Source organism: Chroicocephalus ridibundus, chromosome 22, assembly GCF_963924245.1.
Source record: "Chroicocephalus ridibundus chromosome 22, bChrRid1.1, whole genome shotgun sequence".
NCBI lineage: Eukaryota > Metazoa > Chordata > Aves > Charadriiformes > Laridae > Chroicocephalus > Chroicocephalus ridibundus.
Window position 1 is genome coordinate 1,803,306 of NC_086305.1, and position 17,988 is coordinate 1,821,293.

Genomic DNA, 17,988 nt, shown 5'->3' on the forward strand with positions numbered 1-17,988 from the left:
AATTCCACAGTAACTTTAGGTTCCTTTACAAATTTAAATATTTCTCTTAATTTACAACACTTAGCACCAAACATGGGAAGACAACAATTACAAGAACAACAGCAATGACACCAATGACACCACCACACTCACAAGTCTATCAGTATTAGGAGCACAATATGTGGCAGATTGAAATTTCAGCATCTCTATGCTTCTCTCACCACGTCATCTCAGCCCTGTGCAGAGAGACTGGAAATTACCCCATGGGTTTGGCCTGCAGTATCTAAAACAGAGCCTTGAAAAAACAAGGCAATCATGAAATTTCCAGTGTAGGCGGCAATCTGTCTGTTAGGTTTGCACACATACACATTATCGGGGCCCGCGAGTGCCTAAAGGCAGTCGTACACAGAGCAGCTCAGCAGCTTGTGCCTATAAAACACAAAGGCACACCAGGTTCTCTTCTGTCTGATGCTTCACAGCGAGCAGTAACTGAGCGGGACCCATCACGCGGTAACAAAGGCTGACATAAATACTTATTTGTGATTTTGTTCCCCACGGTTTTTATTCCACCATGCAATTTGCATTACAACTGGATCCTAATTGTCCATTTTAGCAGGCAAAGAGCAATCTGATACAGATTATAATACGCGAGGTAAAGCAGCAACGTCACAAAATAGGTGCTACCAGCTAAAGACAACCTTTCTGTCTCCCAGGGGTTTGACACCAGCTGATTAAGCAAGTGAGCAGCACTGCCTGGAATTAACACGCGCTCAAAAAACACAGGACACTGGGAATCTGCTTAACCAAAGCAAAAGTGCCAGAAACCCTTTCAGCGAGGCTTCCTGATAGCCCTGAGCGTCTGAGGCAATGTAGTCCTGAAGGCACCTTTGAGGTGACATGGTGCTACTGTCCTCGGTGAAGGGACACCTGGGAAGCAACACACCACAGGGCCAGTATGGCACGATGGCCTGACAGCCCTGTGAGGGAGCATCAGCACAGCTGCCTCGAGAAAGGAGCCCCTGCGAAGCACCACTGGTCCCACGATGTTGCTGGAGGTAACGAGGCACATTTGGCCTCAGCAGCCTGTCTGAGGTAGCACAGCAGAGCCACCATGGGGGCAGAGCCCCAGAAAGCAGCGTGTGGCCCTGAAAAGCAAGCCATGTGGCTGAAAACCAGGAACACCTGGAAGGAGGGCACTTCCAGGAGGGAATGCCACACAGCCGGCCTGACTAAGAGAGGCTAACATGGCACAGCTGCCCTGTGCCAGCCGGCCCCTGCAAGGAAACGTGGAGCAGCTGCCACGGGTTGGAGAGTGCGTGCAAGCACTTCTGCGGGAGGGAGATCCGTAATGAAGTGGCCTCACAGGAGAGATGAGACAGCCTGCTCGAGACCCCGAGAGCTCAGCCGGCACAGCCACTGCGCTGAATTCTCCTCTATATGAAAAAACCTCTGTATTCCCAGGGTCGCTAGTGCAGACTCATTGATTAGAAGGCAGGGCAGGAAATTAAATGAGGCAGGTGAATTAAAGCCAGACTTCACAGGCTGCATCTGTTCCTCCAGTCCCTCTGGGTACAACACTGATGTAACTTTAAAAAATAAATTTAGTGCTGAGGAAAGCTGCCAGGCTGATGGCCCTGTAAACTGAAGCACTTGATGCATCCCCAACTCGGGTACAGGAGAAGCACAGAAGAGCTGCTGGAACATGCCCCAGCCTGAGCTGCCTTGCTGAAGCACAGCGGCTGGCACAGATGGCCTGCCTGGGCTTGTCGTCTCCTTGTGAAGCTCCGGAGAAGGAGCTGTCTGGGAAGGCCTGGCTGTGGCTCCAAGGTGGAGGTGAATGCAGCAGCAAACAGCATGCTTTTGGTAATCCTGTCTGTGATGCCCCGTCAATAGCAGGATCCCAAAGATAAACACTCCTGACAAGAAGAAATCCCATCCATGGTGCAGCATGTGAAGTTGCAAACGTCTCCATCTTGCAATACGCCCAGGCTGGCACACAGGCGGGAGCTTGCACGCCTTTCAGCTTTGGTCTTGTCCACACCTGTGTTCATGGAGAACAAGGGAAACACCTGTTTCAGAGCAGTTCTTACTATCAGCATCTTTCCTGGTATTTGGACATACAACAACAGCCCTATACTCTGCAGTCTAAAAAACCTGTCTGTTTTTTGATGGACCTAGATGAACGAGGAGAGGCAGGACATCTCAGATGAGACCTATTTTGCCACCTAAGTGGGTGTCCAGAAGAGGATTCAAAGCACGTGTCTGTCAGTTTGGAGACCCCACCTTCTTCTTCACCAGACTCAGGTAAACCCCAAATGTCTAAATTAGATTGTAAAAAGTGGCTGTCCCCTCTTCTGAGAGCAGCTGAACGGTGTCATCCCAGCATTTAGCGAGCATTAAGGATGCCTGAAACTAAGGCGTAAGAGGCAGCATGGGGAGGACGGGCAGTAGGAGAGACAGTGTAGAACAAGCGAGTAAAAGGGTTGTCCCACTGCCTTCCCAGTCCTCTCATCACCGGGGGGTGGCACAGTCCTATCTGCAAAGCATTAAAAATCTCTTGAAGGAAAACAACATAATGAACAGGCAAATAAAGAAAGAAAACAGCTCTTGTTCCTCAGAGCATAGCCTCTTTTCTCATATATCTTGCACTGGATTATGGCATAGAGGGAAAAACAGAAATATCTCAAATAGATCCAGTTAGTTTTACCTCTTTTTATGCTGTACCTGTGGCTGTTTCCAGGTGGTTTGCTTTTTTTTTCTTCTTCTTTTTCCCATGTGATAAAATCCATCGTTTGAAGGACAGCAACCAAACCAGCTCGTCCTGCTCTGAAGAAAGGCAGCAACTGCACTTAGAATAAAAGATTGTCAGGCAGATTTGAAGTGTCAATCAAAGCCTATCTCTGAAAAAAACATTAGTCCAGGCAGCTCCCCACACCACCACAGTTAATTTATTCTTTCCAGATATCCTCCTGAGCTGCAAAAAGCCTTCCAGAGCTGACCAGAGCTGCCAGCTACAGGCACGAGGTGTCAGAGCAGATACTGGACCTAATTCAACTCAGGTCAGTTTGCCTTTTGCAGAGCGAAAGACTGTGATTATCAGGTCCGGAGAATACTGGTCTCCCAGGCTTTGGTGAGGCAAACTGTACCTTTTACTAGACGAGGGGCACAGATTTAGAACTCTGTTGCTGAGTGTGTCCCATCTTCAGTGGCAAGCCTCCACTTTAATATTATTATTATCATTTAAATTATTATTTATGACCGTACCTAGGGCTGCGCGAAGCACTTTCCAAGCACTCAGGAAAGTACTGGCCCTGCTCCAAGAAACTCATTATTTTAGGACAGACAGACGCGCAGAGGCGCCGCACGGTCAAGTGGCAGAAATGCTGACCCAACAGCACCAGCGTGTTCTCCACTGCGTGCCTAACTTTTTGGTTGACCTTGGAAAAGTCACATTCCTTCTTCCCATGCTTAGTCCCATCCCACTCTTTGTCCATCTCAATTGCCTGTACTGAAAGTTCTTCAGTTGTGACTGTTCACATCTTTGCCTGTCCTAGAATCTCCTTCTGCACAAAGTCCAAGGAAGTACTTGGGGAAATATTTTTCTTCCTGGGAAAAAAAGAGACTGGAAAATGAGAAATTCCATTTGCCATGGTGTTTCTTCAAACACTTTTGTTGGGAAAAAAAAAAAGAATCAAATGTTTTCTCATTGCCAAAAAAAGTCCAGAAAGGCATGTTTTTCAGTTGAAAAACAGAAAATGCAGGTTTGAGGGGTTTGGTAAGACAGTTGCCAGTCAGTGAAACTTTCTGGGGAAAGTGCTGTAGTGGTTAAAGAAACATCCATTTAGTCCTGAAAATAAGTTTGAACCTAAAAATCAAGTTGTTCTGTGAGCAGGGGAACTGGTGAAACCCGTTTTCCTTGTGATTTGTATATTACAGGTGCTTTTTATTTCTTCCTTTCTTGGTGCTCCCAGCTCACTGTAATATCCCCGGGGCATCCTTATCCCCTCCAGACCTCGCCAGCAAAGTCCTCAGCTCTTCCAACAGCTTCTTGCTTTGCAGGCGAGGGCAGGAGCTGGTTTGAAGCGAGACAGGTACTGATTGACCAGCCGGCATCTAAATGCCACTTGGTCTCCTGGCTGCTGCATCTCGAAATAGATAGGGAGCAAGAGGTGTAATTACCTTTCCTTCAGTAGGATATTAACTTAAATGTCTCTCTTCTATCCAGCTGCTGTTTTTTCACAAAAATTGCAGGAGTCTTGGGTCTGTAAGACCTCTCTCTTTCCATCAAACTGGGCTGAATCAGGTCACCTGGTTCAGAAGGTATTGGAGCGGAGGGACTGGCACACAGATGGAAGAACAGCTTATAAACCTTCTAAACCCTGGCTCAAAAATAAGGCCGTTTCGATGTAACGATGGGTCCCCAATGTCAGGTGAGGTAGTTGCCGTAACGGTGACCAACCAGTCTCTGTCTTTTGGATATACAAAGGCTGTCAAGCTCCAGGACTGTCTGTATTGTGCTTACAGCTCATTTGCTGTATAGAGCCTTCAACCTAGAAATCAGGGCCCTGCTGTATAGGAACTGCTCAGGAGCCCAGACAGTCCCTGACCTAAGTCGCTTCCAGTTGGATGGACAAAGAGTGAGAAAGGGAAAAATAAATTATCTCAGACTTACACATAGGAAAACAAAGGCCGAGATCAGCAACTTACTGAGATGTTCTGTGAGAGAGTCGGAAGGAGTCTCAGTTGTCCAGCGTCCCCATCTAGGGCCCTAAGCAAAGTCCACCTCAGCTCCTTCTTGCTTCATCACCCAGGCAGAAGTCACCCTTTCACGGGCATTTCACTCTGATTCACTGCCCTCAGGAGCTGAGGCAGTCTTACCCGCACTTCTCCTTTGGCAGCTGAGACCACATGGCACGCTGATGAGGAAACATTATTTGTTGTTTTGTTTGGGTTAATTATTCATGGGTACTGTGCTGAAAACACTCGGAGCTGCTTTCTGAACAGTCCTTCAGCCAGCGTGCGGGGAGGGACTTACCAAAGGCTGGTGGCCGGGCTGCCTCTCCACAGCCAAGCTCTCTTCCATCTGCTTCCCTTCAGCCCTTGTCACGCTCCCCGTCTCTCATGGCTTTGGCTGTGCTCTTTGGCATCATCTGAGTAAGAAAGAGGCAAATACTTGGAGCACTGTAGACATGCAATCAAAAACGGCATTTGACCAAGGAGGCACTCACCCTGGCGTGGGGAGGATGTAAACCTGATCCTCTGACTGGTTTGTCTTTTCAGTCCCACTGTACAGCTGAGGAAAAGCCACTTGCAGGGTTTCAGACCTGTTTATCCTTCCGCAAAAGATGCCTTCACCCTCCAGATAACCTGCAACTGTCTGGAAGCCCTTTTCCCATAGGCAAGGCTCTCCCTCTTTAGTACCTGCTCCTGGAAATCCATTTTTCATCTCAAAACAGGGCAGCCTGTAGCTTTAGGAGCACTTTGAGGATGTTTACAGTAAGACAGAGCTTGAATTGCTCTAGACACTCACCCACGTGCATTAGCACTAAACGGTGGTTTTCTGGGGTTATGGTTCCATAAACATTTTCTGATAGAGGTACAGGCCCCGCACAGAAGACTTAAGCTTAGCAAAAGTAGGATTACTTTCTTAGTTACTCTTCTGAAGACCCTTAGAAATCATCTAGGGCTTCCCCCTGGGGTCTCCAGAACAGAGGCTGAAGCTCTTGCGAGTTTCTAGGGGTACCTCTTCAGGGCTAGCATTTGCTTAGAGGGCTCATTAGTGTCCCTTGGACTGCAACCAAGATACTCGTGGCCCGTAGGCAGCAGCTCTACCAGGCAGCCACCCCACCCAGCCGAGCCAGTAAGTGCAGGGCTGAGTCTTTCGACTCCTGTGAATTGCTCTTTGCAATTATGCAGACAAGAAACTGAGTCTGTGCTGCAAACATTTCATCAGGACTTACAGAAGTTCAAAGTTTATGGGGTGGGGTTTTTTGTTGGGTCCTAGCAAAGGCCACTGTAAGTCTGCTTCGGCTGACATCAACTGCAGGTTGGGTTTTCTGCAAAACCCAGAATGGGATTCATATTCCAGCACTTGCCTTCCTCACTTGAAATTCCAGGGGATTGTAACAGCCCAGGGTTTGCTGTGAGCCCACCCTGTAGCACATCTGCCACATACAATACCAGGACATGGAGAGGATATTTATCCCAACTGGGCAAAATCCTCACCTGGTGTAAATCAGCACAACTACAGAGAAGTCCAGGAAGCTGTGCCATATCACACCAGAAAAGAGCCTGCTTTAGAATATACTTTCCATTCATTAATTCTTTGCCTAGAGCCAAGACAGACCCCCCATGGGACACATCAGCTCAGTTTAATCTACTGCAATCCCATGCAACTGCGCAGGGGAGGAATTCAGATCCTGTGGACCATGTTCTCCGCTGATGCAACCCTCTGCTTTGCTTAAATGAGCTTCTTGTGCTGAACAGTAAGTAACTGAGCTTAATACAGGTGTCATTTTCTGGCCTGTACTCTGCAAGAGGTCAGCAGAGGTAACTGCACGGGTGCTTTCAGAACTTAAAAATCACTTAACTGATTTTAAGGAGTTTACACCAGCGGAGAGCTTGGCCCGTGAGTAATACACATAAATACTACCTTCAGCCACAGAGATGGAGAAGTCAGTCCCCCACCTGGCTGTTGCCTAAGTAATGCATCTCTAGGAGGATATTTTTTAAGCCAGTGTTGTTTATCCAGTAGATGGAAGTGGGCCTGTTAAGGCCGTACCAGGTCAACATATGTCTAAGCATGTGCTGAAGAACTTAATTAGTTTTCCCTGAGAAGAGAGACTCCCAGTGCTATTAAAAGGATCGTTATCCTTGTGTGAGATGCCTTGGAGCCTGCTGCTAGGCCTAAGCTTAACAGGGCAAGTCTGTAGTAGTTGAATGGGAGCGAGAAGTCTCCCCTCCATGCTGGGGAGTAACTGCTGAGCAAGCCCAGGAGCTGGGAGGTCGGTGCAAGGAGCAGGCATCACAAAATCACACTGAGAGCTGCTGCAAGCGACTTAATTCATCTGGGCTGTAATGACAGCTTTCTATGCGGGGTCAAACTGTGGAGATCCCATTATTTTTCTGGCTTCTCTTTCTAGAGATCCAACATCATCTGCTGTGCTTGGTGACTACTCAGGCCATTCTAGTGAGAATGAGAAGGGGTGACAGGATAGGGGAGTAATAGAAGCCTGGAGAGAGCCACTGCTGAGCGTCTGTCATCTCAAACACCAATCCTTAGGTCATCACGGGAGTCAAATGTAGGCAGTAGTTTCTTAGCATCAGCTAAACTGGACCTTATGCAAGTGGCTTGGTCATAGTTTTCATTTATGAGGCCAAAAATCAGAGTCTGTAAAGTGAATGCCAATAAGGGTATTAGCCAGGTTCCCCAAAGATGGATGGTTTTGTTATTCTGCCAGGAGGTAGCTCCTTGAGCGGATGGACCTTTGGAAAACTAGGCTGAACAGCCTCTGAAGGATAAAACAGGGTCGCAAGCATATTAAAGCTTGTACAAGCACTGGCGCTCACCAGGGACACTGAGGCTGGGTTGCAGAAGAGGGAGAACCCTGGACATGCTTATCTTGACCTAAGAGTGGCTTATATACCACGTGGGAGCTTGGTCTGCTCTTCGAGCTGTCAGGAGTTGTTCCTAGATGAGTTGTTATGGTAACTGAGCTAATGCCCCGAGATAGATGTTTTCAGGTGGCTCCAGGCCAGAAAATCAACACCAATAGATTCCGGATAATAGACTTCTGCTAAACTCAGTGCCGGCATCTACTTTATTTAACCTATTCACCAATGACTTACTGAACTCCATTCTCCGGGCAAGCTATATATGATGACAATAGCTGCCTGGCCTCAATGAACCTCGGCTTCCAAAAGACTGAGGGGATCCCATGTGCTGGGGCTGAGCCTGTGCCAGTAAATTAAATGTGCCTGGGACTTTATTCTGCATTGGGAGGACAGCTGGCACAGAATGGCCAATATTTTCCTACTAAATTCTTACCCTCCAAACCTGCATGGCCGCATCCAGACAGCCCATAAGGAACAGTCCCTGGCCCATGCTAGCTCCCAAAATGCATCTGGACTGGGCCAATACCGTAGTGCGATACTCCAACATAGAGCAGTCCAAGCACTGGTGAATTGATTAGTACAAACCGTGTCTGACTGGGTGCTAGAGGTGACCGCATGAGAAAGGAGCCTGACTCCAAGTGCGAGGGCTCTGTCAATGTGCTGTGCTTGTACCACATCCAGAGCCAGCTGGAGCTCTACATCCTTAGGAAGGGTCAGTGATGGGCAGACAGCACATCTAGGAATTACTCCGGATCACCCATTTACATCCTCTATTTGAAATAGTTCGTGGGTTAAGTGGTGGATTCGCCAGTTCAAGACAATATCCCTCCACCTAACATCAAACCTCAAAATGCAGCCAACAAATTGTCAACGAGGAGCAGCTAATGCTGTACACCCACTATCCAGCACTGCTGCTCACTACACCATTCCACAACGTGCAGCCAGCAAAGAGCATCCAGGTGGCTCACTGCAGCAGACAAAATTTGGGAACAGCCGTGCCAGTTTCAGGAACTCCCACATCACCACCAGACCAGCTGAGCAGCTACCTGGCTCTGGGGCCCTGCACCGCCTCCAGAGCGAGCCAAACAGGTTCTGCCGTGGCGTGGTCCACAGTGCCAGGACTGATCACGCCTCGGGCGTTTGGGACAGCCTGCTGCCTGCTCTTGTGGATGCTCTTGCATCTGTGCTGCTTGGCTGCGCTTTCCATGTCGAGACTCACTGGTGGTCTCCTTGTGTTGGGCACCAACGGCTTGAACACCGCAGGTTGGCCCAAGGCCACTGAGCTGGGGGGTTTCTCTCTCTGCTTGTTCATTCACATTTCAAGTCTTGCTTTGCTTGTTTTACCCACTTGCAAACCATGTTATTGTAATATGTAGCTCTCTAGGGCAGAAACTGTTTTTCAGCGCGTTCTTTGCTCAGCTTCTACTGCAACAGGATTGCAATCTCAATCAGTGCAGCAGTAATGTGATTAACAAGCCCTGCACAAGGGGGAATTGCATCCCCAGTGGATGTGATATTCCCAGTTCTGGCCTGCCCGTGTGTTTTCCCAGGGCGAGAGGTCATATTGACTGAACTCCAGAATGGCTTGCTTGAACTTTTAAACACTAAGGTCCAAATAAATTTTCGGCATTAGCTGGTATGCTGATCCCTTTCCTGCCAAGCTGCAGCCTTAAGTGAATTTTTATGACTAAGTTATAAACCCCAGAAAACACGAGTAAGAAGTAGAAATGCTGACTTGGCCTTTGCTAAATGCCAATTATCTACAAAGGCATTAAAGGGGCGGGGGGGAGATGAAAAATAGGGTCATTTTCATGTTTTTTCTGGTTCAAAGTAAACTGTCCCGTGAGCCCCTTGTAGGAACACACAGCATACAGAGTGACCATTAATATTTATAGGCACGACACTGAGCTGCAGACCTTGGCAATCAGAGCAACTCCACTTTTGGAATTAACACAGCTCTGCTTGGCTGGCATCTCAATACAAAAGAGTAAGTAGGAGACACCAAGATTTTCAGGGAGAACTTAAGAAGCAGATGCTGACCTTTGATGGAGAGGGTCCGTACTTCACTGGAGTGGAGTGCTTCACTCCACCTCACTAGTACCTCACGGTGAAGTACTAAAACCAACTCTTAAATCCTCAGGGCTGCTGGCCAAACCCAGCACCGTGTTCTCTCTGCCTCCTAGACAGTCCCAACACTGCGTAGGCTACTCTCCTCCTATTCCTCAAGGCTGCGCAGTTACCCAGCTGATACAGACCAGCACATCTCCACGGACACTATTGGAGCAACGTGGATTTATAACACCTAAAGATTCTGGCCAAATAGGCTCAAAATGGTGCTGTAATCTCAATTGCAATGCAGCACTTGCCTTCTCCCACTCTGTATTTCCTAACTCCCAGTTTAAGTGATAGAGTGATAAAAACTAGCCCTCTTTATGCTGAGGATCTGGCAAGGAGCTGAGTGACAGAGGCTGTGCTCAGCCCAGCACCACGTACCGAGCAGGGCGATGATGCCAAGCTACGCACAAGCATGTCTCAGAAATATCTAGGGGGACCACGCTACGATAGCTCGGTCATCCTCAGAATCCTTTTTTACTCTCGAAAATTCAGGCTCTGCAGTTTAGGAAAATAAACACTGGAAACAACAACAAATAGAAATGTTCCTGCCATTAAAAACAAGGTGAAAAGGAGGAGCTGAGCCAAGTTAATCAGAGAGCTGAAATGAGATGTTGGAGAAAGGGGCCGTGGGTGACTTGGGGTTTGCAGTTAGCTGAGCGATGTGAAATCTCTTGTGTCTGGCTGAGCTCTGAAAGGAAATGCTTTATTAAATCTTCTTTGTGTGAGATTTCAAGCTGCCTCTGGACTGGAAAATAGGACCATTCCAGTATGTGGCATATAATCAGGAACTGAAGTCTTTAGTGCAGATTTTTCTGCAGTGGAAGCTCTGATCAGCATAGACACGTAACTCGGAGGGCTCAGGATTCAGAAAGCTGAATTAGACACAGTGCACCCGCGCTCTGCTGTGCACCTCTTCTACCCGCTATCCCCAAAATGCTTCACAGAATTTATCATGCTGGCAGCAACGACCAGGCATTAGGAAAGACAGCGCAGGTGAGCATAAATTCACCCCACTGAATCTAAATCATCCTGTGGGCCAGTGGGTCTCGGGTCCTTTATCTCAGCTTTCATTCCCACTGGAACACAATACTTGCCCTGACTGATCTCCTTCGCACTGGTTATCCTGGAAGTCTCTAGTCTCACTGTACTTTCTGCCATGTTCTGGCCACATCTGGGGAAGTTACAGCTTCTTGCCGTCTCTCCTGGTGCTCTGCCGCGAGCTGGCGGCTCACAGCTGCCCCCTGTTAAAGCAGGACTGTGCCACCCCCACCGACTTGCGGAAAGTATCTAGAACAAAGAAAAGGAGGAAGCCAGGCATAGCAGGAAAGAATGAGGATGAGAGTCTCCCAGAGCACTCCCCTGTGTCACAAAATCTCCCCTGCCCTTTTGCACGTCTTCTCTGCCTCTGTGCTTGGCCACGGAGTTGGGAAAGTGAGACCTGATCAGAGACAGGACAGGCAGCATCAACCAGATTTCCTCCTCCTCTTACCCGCTTATTTCACTAGAGCTGAAGCACCTTGAATCTCAATCTGCCTGCTGAAAGTTGCAGGGTTTGAGTTCCTGATCTGCTTTCTGCAAACCCAACAGGGAAGCATCCCAAAGGGCTGAGATACGCCGAGCATTCCCCTTCCTTTGCACCGCCCCTGCTGCAGACGAGCTCCTTGCCTACCTTTTATTGCTGACAAGAAGCAGGACAGAGCCATTCTGGATATTGGCTTCTTTGAGAGTCTCGTGCTCTTCGAGCTGCCTGGAGTTGTAATAAAATGTCTTCTTCCAGGAAGTGACGCCCTCCCGTACTAAGTGAGCCCGTAGGTCCATCACTGTGTCTCTAGGCTTGACCGTCAGGGGCATCATCAGGTCCTCGTCAGCCAGGTGCACCTTAATGTGGTACCTCTTCCAGCGAGAAAGGCTCCTTCGCAGCGTGTCCATCCTCTCCAGCTCAGCAAGGCCAGTGTGGCAGAGAGGAACATCCAGCTGGGAGGTTGGTAGAGCAGGGATGTGGCTCTGAAGAGGCTGTCTGCTGTGAACAGCTTAAAATGTCCTGCCAAACCTGTTCCTCCCAGTTGCTGTGCTGCGTGCTTCACATTCCAGGGAAGAGCTCACCTGGCTCCAAGAGCCTGCTGGCTGGGAAACGTCTCCATGAATCATTTCCACGCACCCCTAAATCCCATAATAATTACAACGTCTTCTCAAAGTGCTCTTCATTCCAATGACTCTCAGAGGACTTTAAAGCTGGATCTCGATGGCCATTAGAAACGTGGGTGCATGTGAGAAATGAAGGGGTTTAGTAACCTCTTGTCTCCTGCTCTAAAAAGCTGCCAGCTATGGGGTAGATGATTAGTTCAACAAAGTAGGCGTTGAGGAACCTCACAGCTATTTAACGTGGCCATTTTAATGAAGAAAAGTACTCTGCATAGTGAAAAATTCCTCATGGGGGAGAGCCAGAGCGTCCTGAAGGAGACACAGAGCCTGGCTGGTGGGAACACCCCTCCTTAGTGCAGTGCAGTTTCCCCCGAGGAGGTGTGTACAGTTATTGTAGGCAAAGAGGCCAGGACCCTCCAAAAGGAGTGGGACTCAGTCGTTGCTCCTCATACTGTCAGATATCTAACACTGACTCACACCTGCTCCTCACTGGTTCATCATCTTGATTTCCTCTTCCTTTCAGATCCCTGCCTAATTGAAGGGCTGGTCGTATCCTGCTCTAGCACGTGAGCAGGGACAGCATCACGGGGCTGCAGACACACCACGCAAACAGGCGACAACAGAGGCCTCGAATACCAAGAGGAACAAGCAATACTTCGGTAAGTACGATACCTCCGAAAGGAAGGAAGCGATGCGAGCCGTGGGAGCTGGCTGTAATTGAATGATCCTGCAAGGCAGACTCTGGCAGTCACAAGATGATACTTCAGAGCAAACATCATCAAGATAAGGAAGTCCTGTTTTTTTCTTTTTCTCAAAAAGATCAAGTCACCCTTTTATCTTGTAGGTAATTTCCTCTAGCCCATATTACAGGAATTAATTCCCTTGTCCATTCTCCTCAACGCAGAGCAGCATTTTCAGACCAAAGTACTGCCGGATAGTTGACTTCAGAGTCTGCTCTTCACTAAAAATGGGCTGCTCCTGCCTATTAGATAACAAAACAAACTGTCAGATTTTCAGATATGGTAGCAGTCAGCTCCCATTGAGAGGGTCACCTCCCAAGAGAGGTGTCCCCTATCCCACTGCCAAACAAGGAGGTTTCCATCCTGTCTTCACACCTCCCTTCTTTTTTCCTCTCCAGCACAGTATATCTCTGCCAAGAAGAGCAGCGAATATCTTCAGTTACACTACAGGCCATGGAGATTTTCCTGTGCACTCGAGAAGAACTGAAGCTTCTGCTACCAAGATTTTCTTTCCAGAGTCAATCAGTGTAAAGGTATGATTGTTTTGGTGGGGACTGGGATTCTTGGGTCCTCGCTCTGCCACTGAGTTGCTGCAAAGGCTTGAGATGAGTCATGTCATGCCTTCGTGTTTCTGTTTGCTCATCTCATGACTGCTGCATGGTGTAACACGTGTCCATTAAGCACCTTGTGGGAAACAGGAACAGCTTTTAGCAGAGTCATGGTCTGGAAGCATTTAAAAATGCCTGGCTCTACAAATACGTCAATAATCTTCTTGAAGACAGGACACCACCGCCCTGATTAGAGCAGGAGAAACTGAGGCACGGAGTGGTGCAAAGCGGTTATAACAAAAAATACCAAAGGTTAGGCTCTGCTCCCCATATCTGGGCACCCCAGTGAGAGGTCTTGTTTTCAGAGAGCTAGAGAAGCTTACAAGCCTAGGGCCTGGTGTATCCTTCTTCATTGGGGTGACATTCATTTGGGGAGCCAAAATCTGTCCCTGGTGTAAAGCCAGAGTCTCAGGGGTAAAGCAAGGGTCTGATCCAAGTCCCACTGCCATCCAAGGGCAGACTCTCATTGACGGCAGCCAGAACTGGATCGGGCCCCAGACGTGCTGAGGTCTGATGGCTCCAGCCAACAGAATCTGCCCACTGAGTGCCAAAGGAAGCATAAGGCATTCTCATTTCAGCAGAGCCCGTCTGGTGTCAGCGAGTCCATCAGCTCCATCCTTCAAGCATACGTGACAGCCTGACAGCTGCCAAATACCTCCCTCAGACACCTTTCAGACGGCTCCTGTTTATTTTTAGGACAGCTCTTTCCAGTCAAGGCTCAGATGTGTATCATTGCGTAGAAAGGGGGGATGGTGGCAGAGAGAAAACACACAGCTATCATTTTTATTTCTTTGCCTATGATGTGCTTGCAAACTTCTCTCGTGTGCCCACATCCGCCCATATTGGGACCCCTGATTTTATGACAAGAGATGATATTCTAGCCTGTGGAAGCCAGGATAAGGAGAAGCATAGCAGCGAAGTCAGGTTATGAAATATTGAAGCAGTGAAACCCTCACTGGAACACGTGAATGTCTAATGCCAGTTCCAATTAATTTTGAATTTTTCATTAAACCATTATTAAAAGCAAGAGGACAGACGAAATAAGGGAAATTGACTTGGGCAGTATATTAAGTACCTTAGTTTTGCTGGAGGATGTTTTATTATCTGTCCAAAGCAATTATTTCACCAGCTCCTGACAGTTTGTGGGCTAAACAGAGGTACAGGATAAAGTTCTAGATGGTCTTTCCTCAAAGTTATTTTAATCTCCATCCCCTACCCTGCACCATGCAGCCTACTTGGGTGACGGCTCTGGCATGTCATATCTAGAGGACAAGACATGGAGTCAGAGTTCTGAGAATCTCTGATAATGTGTCACTCTGGCATTATTTACAAATCAAATAAAAACTTATTGACTTAAGCTTTTCCCCATATTGAGGGCAAACAGAGGACGTGCAAACATTCAGAGAAACATTCATTAGGAAAGCCTGAAAAGCAATTTAAAACCCAGGTGGGCTATGATTTTTTAGTGGGGAAAAAAATAAAGCAACAGCGTTTATAAAATGTTGTCTCCTCTTCTGTTCTGCAAGCTTCCTTACTGCATTGACTAGAGCAAAAGAGAAACACCTGCCTGAAGTAGGTGCTTCATTAAGATGCCTCAAGCTGGTTGAGGTGATCCTGGGCCTTATAATGTCTTCTTACAGTGCTAGAATAGAGACGCTTATTTCTTAGGTGGGTTTGGGGGGTTTTTTTGGCAACGGCTGTGTTTTGCTGCTTGCTGTGCTGTTCTCCTTGCAAAGGACACAAAGAACTGGGATGTTGCTCTATAAGGAAATAAAGAAACCTTTATTTCGTAGTAACAACCATAGGGAAATTGCAACATCTGTGGAAATTTTGACCCTAATTCCCCTGGCAGAGCCTGTAAGTCTGGGGAAACCACTCTCACAGTGCTGGCCTTTCAGGCAAGGAAGATACTTAGCTGTTTCCTGACGCTCTCTGATCCCAGGACTTGCGGTCAGTCATGCTGAACACTAAGGATTTTCCTCTGATGTTTGTTTGGGGTGAGTTTGTGTTTGGGAGCAGATAGACAGCAAGGGATGAAGTGTGAAGATGGCTGCCCTTGTCAGGCTGACCGTGCTGTACCTGCAACTCTACAGCACTGGCTACCAAAGAGGGCCTTAGGACTCCCCGAGGCACACGATTCTGCTCATGGGCACGTTCTCTACCCTGCGATTGTCTTTCTGCTCTGATAACTGATGGTGCGGAGGGAAGGCTGCAGCGTTGTGAGCTCCGAGACCCACGCTGGGGGCTGGGGAGCACGGGGCTGGGAAAGGTTCGCTCACAGGGAGTGAACGGCCATGCAGGACAAATCATCAGGCTTGACAGTGATAACTTAACGTTAGAAATCTGCAGTCCAGTGTGCAGCCTGCCACCTAATTCATCCAGTGCCCCAGACAGCTCAGGTGATGGGGCAGCTTAAGGCGCGAGTATTTATATTCCTGAAGTACCCAGAGGCCCCAGCTAGAGCTGTACCACCATGTGCCGAGCGCTTTACAGATAAGTAAGATGAGTAAGACCTTTCTTATCACCCAGTGCTTTCCTCCTCCTGAGATGTGCTTGGTTATAAAGTGACTGGGCTCACTTTATATGTCAAGTTACATCTACAGCAAATGAACAAAGAGCTAATAAATGATTAATAAATGCTTTGAAAAATGGGTAATTAAATGCAACAGCTTTTTAGAGTCCAATGGATAAGCACAAAATATGTAAGCCCAGGCGATAACGCTTTCTCCTGATATAACTTATGTACAGCATACCGCTCACATCTGCAAGAGTGCTTAGGAATACTATTAACTTCTTGCACACCAGAAATAAAGAGAGCCTTTCTATGATGGAAGAGCACTTCTCCTGGGGATTAGGGCAGAATCCTCATTGTTTAGGCCGTTTAAAATACAGACACGCTGGAAGGTGCTTATATTAACATATACGGGAGGTGTGAGGGATGAGGAAAAGTGACAGTCCTGACCCTGTCCTGTCATCTGCCTGTCAAGCTATAGGGTCCTGTGCTCCCAGACCAAATGGCTTTTCTGTTCCACTGAATTCCCAGCCACAATCTCCCATCCTTGCCTGGCACAGGGGAAAAGGTCCCTGTCATCCTGCCCCGTTCCAGACAATAGTCAGGAGTTCTCCATCTGCTCTGGCAGCATAACAGATTTTTTTTAAAAAAAGATATCTCAGAAAGGGAGGGTTTATCCCCCTCTCATTGTTTTTGGTACAAATGAGGATTTCTGCCACTTAAAGCAGCTGAAGTTACCAAGCCAGACAGACCCTGCTGCAGGATTGGACTCCAAAAGATCCTACAACTTCCCTGGCTAGCTGCCCAGCATCAATATTGCGTTAATGGGAGCTGGTGGACTCTGTTTGGCATGGGATTGAACTTAAAACGGGCTCCAGAAAAAAAGCTATGTATATTCAGCTTTGGTGGAGCACGCTTGCCTAGTTTTGGAACACAAATGAACCTGCACGTTTTCTGAGCAAAAGTTGGATGTGAGTTGGTGACATTTTCTGGTGGAAAGGGAAATGTGAAGGGAAAAAAAACCAGTAACGCACATGTTAAATGAACCGGTCAAGTGCAGACAATGGAAAAACTGAAAAATGGGTATGGGGGAAAGCATTTTGCGGTGGTAGTTATTTCTCACTGCAGTTCTTTATAACTTCCCAGATGGGAGATTCATGACCCTAGGAAGAAGTCTGTATCCTCCAGGGTTTGGCCTGCGGCAGCCCATGACTCACTCGCCTACCAGGTTTGGCAGTAAGCTGAGAAACAAGCAAGGCAGCAAAATGTCTTGTGGAAACAGCAAAATGAAACAAATTAATTGCTGGAAGAGCAAAAAAATAAACCTCTCTGCACAAAGGAGGGCCCTAGATGGAGAGAGAGTGAGCGCTTATGCCACTGAGGACCTGGTATCCCAGGCAGCCAGCTCCATTTATTTGCAGGAGAAAGAAATTAAGGATGCCTCTGTCTTAAAAAGTGAGGTAGACGGAAATAGAAGATTTGAGTCTTTACCAGCCATTCCACCAGCAGCAAGATGGTTTTCCAGGGCTCAAGGAAGAAGGAGAATTTGTGGATCTACATTGCCATCTAATGGCAAGGAAGAGCTTAAAGCTTTCACTGTGGCCCAGAAATGGGCAAAGTAACTCAAGAGGGGGTGGTCCAGAGAGATGACTGTCCTTCGGTATAAAGGCAAATCCTTCTCTGCAAAAAAAACGGTCTCACCGGTGAAGGCAACGCAGCCAGCCCAGAGAAAGGAAGAGCAGCCAAAGTCTTGGCATAGAGGCTGCCGATTCCTCCTCTTCTGGTGCTCTCCCCTCCATTCTGTATTAGCCAGGAATGTTAACATGCATATAGGATGGGATTTGCTTTCTTCTGGTGTACTAGACATTGGCAGTGAGACGGGCTTCCCAAACAGGTGCATGTTTCAGGTGCTGAGTGAATTCTGCCAACCTATTCAAAACAGTGTCAAGTTCAGCATCTCAGGTGTTCAGGACCCCACTGGGAAATGCAGATAACCAGGATTATTTAAGAAAAGAGGTAAATTCCCCTTGGATCTAGGCACGGGAAGAGTAGATCTACCACTTTGGTCACACCTAGCCCAGTACCTTGTCTGCACCTGTGGTGAGTAATGGATGAGAAAGTATCAGAAAAGGAGTATTACAGATTGTTACTGCTGGGCCGTATGCATCATGCTGGGAGACAGCTCTGCAGGGAGAACCCACAAAGAAATTACGGATTTTTTGTCATTTGAAAGGAAACGCCAGGAAGAGACGAGTTTGATGTTCATTCTAGTGCCACC

At 47.7% G+C, this 17,988-nt stretch overlaps 1 protein-coding gene and 1 long non-coding RNA gene across 2 annotated transcripts; one reads left to right on the top strand and one right to left on the bottom strand.

The window, feature by feature from the left end:
• The first annotated feature begins 2,036 nt into the window (after positions 1 to 2,036).
• LOC134526340 (uncharacterized) lies at positions 2,037 to 13,120 on the top strand. The gene is made up of 3 exons (XR_010073945.1): positions 2,037 to 2,283; positions 12,374 to 12,509; positions 12,989 to 13,120. It is a non-coding gene; the product is annotated as an uncharacterized LOC134526340 (long non-coding RNA).
• On the bottom strand, positions 5,054 to 11,637 carry TINCR (TINCR ubiquitin domain containing). Its single transcript, XM_063357727.1, has 2 exons — positions 11,378 to 11,637; positions 5,054 to 5,129 (listed from the first exon to the last, which is right to left on the bottom strand). Exons 1-2 carry the CDS (start codon positions 11,635 to 11,637, stop codon positions 5,126 to 5,128), a joined length of 264 nt encoding a protein of 87 aa, XP_063213797.1. The 3' UTR covers positions 5,054 to 5,125.
• Positions 13,121 to 17,988: the final 4,868 nt, after the last annotated feature.